Below are 9,398 nucleotides of genomic sequence, written 5' to 3'. Positions count from 1 at the left end.
ACGTAGAGTCGTAATTTTGACGTAGTCAAAATTTAGCAGAACAATTTGTATTGTGTCTAGAATGGTTGGTATTGAAAATGAGACATGTAGGTCCACGTTTTGGTATAGTCCCCATACAACGGTACCTCCCGATATTCGGTATTTTGATGATTTTTGCAACATTTTTTCACGGATTTGTCTGAAAATTGTTATTTGTAGGTCATATTGGGTCCTAGTTCATGTAGCGAAATGTGGTATTATGGGTCCAAGCTTTGGTATAGCCCCCATATAACGGTACATCACGATGTTCGGTATTTTAATGGTTTTTATCACATTTTTTAACGGATTTGTCTAAAAATTGGTATTTGTTGGTCATAATGGGTTTCGGCTGCGGTGGCGAAACATTATATGTATAGGTTCACGTATTTGTATAGCCCCATATAGCTGCACCTCCCTATATATGTCAAAAATTGGTATTTGAGGGTCACAATGGGGTATTTATTATTTACCCTAAGATGGAGGGTATTATATTAAAAGCTCGGCCCGGTTGAACTTAATGTTTTTTTACTTGTTGGAATTTCAATGGCTTTACCCCGAGCTCATTTTTCAATATTTACCGAATGGAATATTGCGATATGTTCAGCTCACGAGCCATTTTGCTGATGTTGCGTTTTCTTCCGTCCACATCCTTGACGTCGGACTACGCTACCTGTATCAGGGTAATGAGCGAAGATACGAGGCACAAAAGATTTATTCACATTTAAATGCTAAAGTCCTCTAACGATAGCCACTTGAGGTGATCTCAAGCAAACGCTTCAGTCCAAAATACCGCAGAACAACATTCGGCCAGCGTTTGATGGTTTTATTGGCCGTTTGAAGGCCATAATTAGTGCCAAAGGTGACCAATACGAACAAATCTAGACTTATCCTAAAATTTGATGATATTTCCGACATTTTTTGCTTTCATTCAATAAAATTTAAAAAAAAAACTGTAAAAATTATGGCGGTTGGCTTTGTTGCAGTTTTTTTTAATATATGTTCGTAGGGACAACATGTGCTCTATTCCAGAACTGCAAGAATATAAAACTTTTTTCTACAACAACCGATTTTTCCTTGCAGGTTCTGGAAGAGAGCAATGCTGATTGTGCCAGTCGACCTACTGGACTTCAAAAACACATTTCTTCGCTTTTATACCATACACCACATAGTGGTAAGGGTATTATGTATGTTACATTTGAGGATCTTTATAGAATCACTTTCTGAGTCTGCATGTAGTTTTGTGAACAAAATTCAGGTCGCATTTATTATCCAATTGAGATGATATTTTCCAAACAATATTTGTTTGACCCAAAGACGAACCCTATTGAAATTGGTGAGAATTGGTTCAGATTTTGATATAGCTCCCATATATATCTTCAGCCGATTTCGGGTTAATTGTGCACCAAATGACCAATATCAGTCCAATGACTTAAATGTGATGAAAATCGGTTCAGATATGCGATTTGGTGTTTAAATCCCTCACATTCTTAATATGCACCCCACCAGAATGCTATTTGGTACCAGATATCTTATAGAGCTCGAAAATACCTTTGCCCAATTTTATCGAAACCGGCTCAGATTTGGATATAGCTCCCATATATTATTATTGCTATTTTAGATTTATTATGCAAATAATGGCTAATATCTGCCCAAATGGAGTGAATTCCACGTTTCCATTTGGTGGAACTCGGCTCCGATATATATGTTTTTTTTTTAATATAATCCTTTTCGAAGTGATATCATGCACTCTAAAGCAATGTTATTTTGTTTTTTGTAAAAATGTCTCCGTCAAATATGATTAAAATCGATTCAGAATTGGATATGCTTCCACTATATAGTTCCGTCCGAAACCAAATTATAACTTCTTTAAGCCAAAGGTTAATAGGTGGTATGATCTACTTCAAATAAATTCTTTTGTAACGGGTACTCGGCTCCGCCGCCTCTTGGCATTTCCTTACTGATTAAAGAATCACACTTGATTGTTTGCGTACATTTTATTATGTCTTCTTTTTAAATGTTAAAAATATCAACAACTGTATGATATTTGTCAGTATATTAAGCCAGGATATACTTATCCAACTCTTTAAATTTTAGACATAGTTTGTTGTTTTTGGAAATTTTTTTGGTAATTTTGATCGAAAAAAAATAATTTTTCTATTTTGCGGAGAAATAAATCGTTACAAAGGGTGTCCCAACTAAAACGTAATTTCCAATTTTTGATAAAACACAGATATTTAAAAAAACTAGTAAGGAAGCAGTAAGTTTGGCCGTGCCGAACTTTGAATACCCTCCACCATTTGGAAGAAATTTGCAAATTTTCAAAAAAGTTCGTTGAAAAATACTGCTATAATCAAAAAAATACCGAATAAAGGAAGTTACCGTTATATTGGGGTCTATACGAAGACCTGGACCTGTACGATATTCAAATACGAAACTTGAAACAATTCCGATGAATAATGTTGCTAAAATCTTCAAAATACCAAATATAGGGTGTCAGTCATAGATGTTAGTACCCATAATGAACTTCAAATATGCAATGTGGATTCAATTCGTCGGCTTATTCGCATAAACCATCAACTTCAAAAAATCGCAAAGAAAAAATCTAAAGTTGTTACATTGCAACACGTCCGGATAATGACTGTCGTAGCAATTGAATTGTTTCTTTGGCTCAATGGCATGTGGCGCCGTCCTGTTGAAACCATATGTCCTCCACATTCATTTATTCAATTCTAGGCAAGAAAAATGTGGTTATCATTTCACGATACCGATTTCACTATTACGTTCTAGTTGAGACATCTTTTAGATATCTAGAATAGCAGCGATAATTGGCTGCTAAAAATTCTTTAAAAATGTTGCCCATTAATGAGCTACGTCCAGGATTTAAAGTCCAGCACGTATTGAAATTAGCATTACAGTGCAACTGCTATTAAATATTTGAATTCAGGGCTAAAGTTGCACACGATCAGATTTTCAGCTCGGAAAATAACACAAAATAGCAGTGAACGGCTGTAACTAAATTGAAATTAACCAAAAAGCCTAGCACCAAAAAAGCAGCACGGCGGCTACTGCTTAGCTCGGTTTTTAGCCAACAAAAACAAACGTTCATTTTTGAGTTTTGTATCGCCTATAAACATTTCACGACGTATGAAATGCGAAAAAAGCGCATTTTTTTATACATTTGATATTTTCATACATAGACAGTGCGCAAATATTGTTGAAGTCTTTTAATTTATGTCTATTTTAGTTCTATACGATATTATTCAACAATTTCAGAAGAAAATATTGGCAAGTTACAATTCAAAAATAAACTTGGATTAGCTATCGAGCTCAATTAAATATGTGCATGTTTTATTAATTTGTACATTGATAACACACAACCATAAAAATATATTATCGGCTGCTGTCAAAAATAGCAGTAGCCGAAATGAGAGCTATTGCGCTATTCGTGTGCTAAATTTGTTGTTTCACTGACATGTGACTATTTTTGGTTACTAACGAGTTAAATAGCTGATCACGTGCAGCTTAAGCCGTGGCTGCAAATATTTTATAGCTAAGACTAATTTCATTTGGTGCTAGCTTTTAACCCTGGTTCTTTTATTACAATCAAAATAAGTTTTCTTCTTTTCATCAAACTTTCTCAAACCTATACTCATTGTACATGATCGCTAGGTCCAGTTGTTCCTATCACATCAATACTTTTCATCAATCTTAAATCCTCTAACTGGCATTATAAATTATTTCGTAATACAGAATAAAATAACCAGTTTGTACATTTTATGCAAATAACATAATTTTCTTTATCGATATACTAAAGCATACAAAACAATATGAACTTAAAATTTATATATATTTTAGGATTTAGTCATTACCATTTTCGACGTTTATTTCCGAAGGTTCATCAAAATTGTAGGATGAATTGGCTCTTTAAGTCTTTTGTATTTCATTAATGGCGTAACATAAAATCGGCATGTTTTTCTACATTTCGATTGTAGTGTAAAGCTGGAAAAAAGTTTAGATACCAGCATTAAGGTGCAATAACAAGTCTTTTAGGTTTATGAAAGATCTATTGAGGCTGCAGGTGTTGTCACATCCATATCGAAATATCGACAGGAACATGATGATACGGTGTTATGAGAGATCTATTGAGTTTATGAGAGATCTGTTGAAGCTATAGGATTTGTCACATCCATATCGAAACATCGACAGGAACATGATGATACGGGACACTCGGCATTTTGTCTAAGAAACAAAAAAAATTGTTCCAGATATATAATTATTTTTAAATAGTTCTGACAATGAAAGTGTGAATCGACTTACTTGAACCATTGCATCAAGTGTTCAGTATGACCGCCGTGACGACAAGTTTGACACCATGAAAACCATTTGGAGAATGGTTTCGACGGGACTCCTTGACTTTCGTTTCCCCCCTCACCGGCTGTATAGGCATTTAGCGTAGTACCCATATGCAATAAACACAGGGAACAACGGGGCAGTGGTTTGCGACAACTTGGGCAGGACGAAAGCTACATGAGCAAAAGGTTTTATTATCGATATACCTACATTTGGGAGGAAAATAATACAATATTTCAGGTTCATACCTTATTTACATTAGAGGAAACATTGCGCATACGAGCATCTTCCTGTAAGGCATTTGAAACCGATTTTCCACAAAAATTACAAGATAAATAAACGGTGCGTGGACTGCGAATGGAAGATCGTAAATTTGCAATTTTTATTTCCAACTCGGCTCTTTTCTCCCAAAATCCCCACGAATTTAGGCAATCCATGTAGCTGTAACGGCAGAGAACTCGTTAATTTATGCACTGTTGGACAGTAAAAAAAATCATACCTTGTTATCCAATATTGTATTCTAAAATCGTTAAAGAGTTCGCGATGGAAATAATTTATGGCAATAAGTGCCACTGTTTGTATATCGAATGTAGAATCCATGTATGACTGCAAAATATTTATGCCCTCCTGGGACTCTCCAGTAAGTAACAAGCCATTAAGGTCTCCTTTTTCTACGGATCTTTGAATTTGCAGTTTGACATATTCCGCCAATTTTGACTCCGATAAATATTTACATGCGAATGCCATACGATCAGCTAAGGAGATGCCTTCTTTTTCTTCCGCCTGAAATTATAAAGATGTTAGGGGGTATTTATAAAACTGGCAGCATTATATGAACATTTTGTATGTTCTAAAGTTTAACAAGAATTCCTCGTTTTAATCGAACTCTTTACATACCAAAACGGAGTCAAAGTTGTCATTGTCTGCAACAAGAAATGAAAAAATGGCTCTAAGATGGGGATCTTTGATTTGTTTGTTAGCTAGTGATCGTTGATTCCGCCAAGCAGTGCTGGTACGATCGGCATTGAAACAAGAAAGAGCTATGGCAGCAATACGGAACATACTCGGATCGCGAGACTGATCGACAGCTTTGGATAGAATGTCACAAGCAGCCAGAACTTTCAAGTGAAAAACATAAATCATTGCTGCCCGACTGAATTCCTAATAAAATTATATAACAGTTTAAATTATTTAATTCAAAAACTTTATTTGAAATAACTAACCTTGTTTTCGCACAAGGTATTCACAAAACGATCCAATTCCTGTTCTGATGGCCATCCACACAGCTTTAATGCGGTATCGCGTTGGTCGCTCCTGAAAGTATTCGGAATTGGATTATTTGTACATACATGCTGCTTTCAAAAAATTACCTATAGCACACTAAATTACATGCATTGTTTATAAAGTCTGGCCATTGTAGAACGTGAGACTCTATTCTTGATGTATTCATAAATGCCTCGGAAGTATGACTCAGACCGATACCTAAAACAGTTTTCAAACCGATTAACTTCTCTTCGCTGCGATAAACGTTTGCCAAGCTTAACCAAACTGTCTTAAGGTAAGATGTCAAGTGAAACTCTCCATTCAAACGTTTGCCAGCCATTTTCAGACCGTAATCACACAACGCCCTCTCTCTGGTCCATTCAACCAGGTCCTCTTCTTGAAGATCTTTGTCGACAACATCGAAATTCAATGGGGATTTGGCATTGCTCAATTCGGATGAGCTGGTTTGACTAGTTTGGCTGCTATGTACTGGCGTATTCGGAGCTGATAGGGGCTTTTGTAGCAACAGTGGCAGTTTCTTGTGATTACTATAGGCCGTTAATATAGATAACGGCAAATGAAAATCCATAATGCTTCCAGTCTCGGAAAGCAAGAGAGCTCTCTCGAAATCCATATGATGCCATGACAATGCAGCAAGAGTATATCCCTTATGGGAGGCGTGGTGTTTCGTATGAAATGGCAACAATTGTTTCTTAACGTGGTAAACTTCACGGCTCTTTTCCACATCCACACAACGTATATCATATAGAGTTATGTACGGCGATTCTCGTTGTAGCGACGACAACAAACTGGATCTTGTTGGACACCAACTTAAGTGTAGGTGATTCTTAGCCGATTGTATTTGCAACAAGGGCCGATCGATAGCACGCAGATCCCACAGCATTATCACCGAATCAAAGAAACTACATAGGTAATTGCCATTCGGTGCTACTCCTAAACCGTAAACAGTTTTGGTCTGTATGGACTGACAGGTGGTAGTGCTTTCTGAAGTGATTCAAACTTTTGTTAATAGAAACCAGAGAATATGCACATAACTTACGTCTTAGATCGTAGAGTTTTATTTGCTTCTGGTTCATTCCAGCTATGAGAATTTGATGATTTTTATCCCAGCATAATGAATGAGCCGATTCAGATACTCCGAAGAAACTTGATTCTGGAAGTTTATAAAATGTGAATAGATATCTTATTCAAAGAGATATACACACTCAACTTGTGTGTTACACATGCTACGGATACAAAGTGCCAATTTTCAACATGTTCGGCATTGACATATATATTGGGATATGTATTTGCCATCGGCTTAAGTTTCATCGCATGCAGAACCATTATTTGGGAGCTATAGAAGTTAACTTACCACTCTCCTTTGGTGGTCCCCGTTCTGTGTCCCAAATTGTAATGCAGGAATCAGAGCGATGACGATCATGGCCAATAGCTAACATGTTAGGATTATTCTCACTCCAAGCCAAACAGAGGCACATTCGTTGCTGACGGGGAGCTACAGGGCCACAAAATGACATTTAGAATGATTTAATATTGAATACCTATGAATACTCACTGTATTCAGGATCTTTTTCCATAACTCCATGGAAGTCGCTGATACCAACTTTGCCATTTCCCAAACCAACAGCAATTATTGGACGATTTTTGTGAAATGATGGTTGGACACATCGAGCGTATTCGTAGTGGTTTTCGATAGCCTCCAAATTGGCAGGAATGTTTGGCAAACGGGCTACAATGGACAAAAGATTCGATGCGTATTAACATTTGCGACATATGTTTCTCAAAATGCATTGCTCACCGCTAGCTTCAGACTCGACTTTATTCCGTCCTACCACATATAATTTGATTTCCTGTCCACCCCATGTTACAAATTTGTCGGGAATATTTGGAAACCAGCTCAAACCATGGATGTTTCCACCGCTCATGTTCATCGTTATCTTTTCCGTTCCAAAAAACAAACAATCTAAAGCAGACAACGAAGCCAATTGATTTTCTCGACTGCGGCAGCCACAACCAAATTTCGCCGACTGATGACTTACACTGCCTTTACAAAAGGCAGAACAATGCAATTTACGCAATAGTTGTCAAGAACCAATTGCGAAATGATTAATCAAATGGCTATGATTTGCTTCACAGCTAGAAAAACCGAAAATTGTTAATATTGTTTGCTAGTAGAAGGCACGTGTTAGTAAAAAAACGCTAAACGAATAAATGAGTTAGTTTATTGGGTATTATCATGGTAGAATTAAGAAGCTAAAGTCATGCAATCATAGGTTTGCTTTTTTACAATTATTCATTTGACAACATCTCATTGTCAACAATTATATTTATAAATCTATTTTATGCACAGAAATAAGAGGAACCTTTTTTTATTCAGCGAACTTTGAAAAGGTAAATTACAGAAAATGTAGAGATGGATTTTCAGTAACGAGGCCCATTTCCATCTTAACGGCTTCGTGAATAGGCAGAATTTCGAATTTGGGATGAGGAATCTACTCGAATGATTCTCGAGAAGCAAATACATCCTCAACGTGTGGGTTTTGGGCTGGAGGAATCATTTTTACGAAAATGTGACAGGTCAAGCGCAAACAGTCAATGGTGTTCGGTATGCTGAAATGATAACAAGTTTTTATTTCTTGTCTAGAATTGAAAAAATGAATGTGGAGAGCATGGTAGAACTAAGAAGGTAATACGGCAACAAAGACAAACGCCATAAGTTTTATTTATTTATTTTTTTTTAATTTTATTGAATGAAAGCAAAAAATGTCGGAAATAGCATCAACTTTTAGAATAAGTTTAGATTTGTTCGAATTAGTCCCCTTTGGCACGAATTATGGCCTTCAAACGCCCAATGAAACCGGCATACGCTACCCGAATGTTGCTCTGCGGTATTTTGGCCCAGCGCTTGCTTGAGGTGATCGATACTTTGGTATTTTTTAGTGCCAACCTTGCTTTCCAAAATACTCCAGACACAATAGTCCAACGGATTGGTAGCCGGAGATTTTGGTGGTCATTGTGCGCTGGAAATGAAGCGAAATGAAGAACCTTATTTTGTAACCATTCTTGAGTGGCGCGTGCTGAGTGCGAGGGTGCTGAGCCCTGTTGGATTGTCCAAGGTCTGCGGCCAAAATGTTTGCGTGCCCAAGGCTTTAATACACCTTCCAGAATATTTTCGCGATAATATTCGGCATTTATTCTGATGCCACGGTCGATTAATATGAAAGGAGAGCGACCATCGGCTGTTATGGCGGCCCACACCATCATCATGGCCAGCGCTTGAGTTCTGATGGCCAACCGAAGGTGCACATTTTCAGCTGACCTCTGGCAAGTAAGCACGATCATTTTGTTTGTTTACAAACTGCTAGACAACGAGTGTTTTTTCATCGAAGAAAACCAAATTCGGCAGTTCAACACTTTCGGTCAAGCGAAGCAACTCTTTAGCTCTTTTGAGTCTATTTTCTTTCTGTTGGGGTGTAAGTTCTTGCACTTTTTGGAATTTCAATGGCTTTACCCCGAGCTCATTTTTCAATATTTGCTGAATGGAATATTGCGATATGTTCAGCTCACGAGCCATTTTTCGGCCACTGGGTATAGATCAAGTCGCTTCTTTACTTTTCGAAGCATTTCTGCGATGTTGCTGTTTTCTTCCGTCCCCTTCCTTGACGTCGGGGTTACGCTACCATTATCAGGGTAACGAGCGATGGTACGAGACACAAAAGATTTATTCACATTTAAATGCTGGAGTG

The 9,398-nt window shown here is 37.2% G+C and overlaps 1 protein-coding gene across 1 annotated transcript; it reads right to left on the bottom strand.

The window, feature by feature from the left end:
- Positions 1-3,813: 3,813 nt before the first annotated feature.
- LOC101893920 (GATOR complex protein MIOS) lies at positions 3,814-7,764 on the bottom strand. The gene is made up of 11 exons (XM_005181422.4): positions 7,451-7,764; positions 7,208-7,381; positions 7,007-7,147; positions 6,692-6,805; positions 5,739-6,636; positions 5,592-5,682; positions 5,266-5,529; positions 4,868-5,151; positions 4,617-4,809; positions 4,336-4,541; positions 3,814-4,257 (listed from the first exon to the last, which is right to left on the bottom strand). Exons 1-11 carry the CDS (start codon positions 7,581-7,583, stop codon positions 4,167-4,169), a joined length of 2,589 nt encoding a protein of 862 aa, XP_005181479.1. The 5' UTR covers positions 7,584-7,764; the 3' UTR covers positions 3,814-4,166.
- Between the last annotated feature and the right edge of the window lie 1,634 nt (positions 7,765-9,398).

This window comes from Musca domestica, unplaced genomic scaffold (assembly GCF_030504385.1).
Source record: "Musca domestica strain aabys unplaced genomic scaffold, Musca_domestica.polishedcontigs.V.1.1 68, whole genome shotgun sequence".
Classification (NCBI taxonomy): domain Eukaryota; kingdom Metazoa; phylum Arthropoda; class Insecta; order Diptera; family Muscidae; genus Musca; species Musca domestica.
The sequence above is the reverse complement of the archived record's forward strand: the minus strand, read 5'-3'. Positions and strand labels throughout refer to the sequence as shown.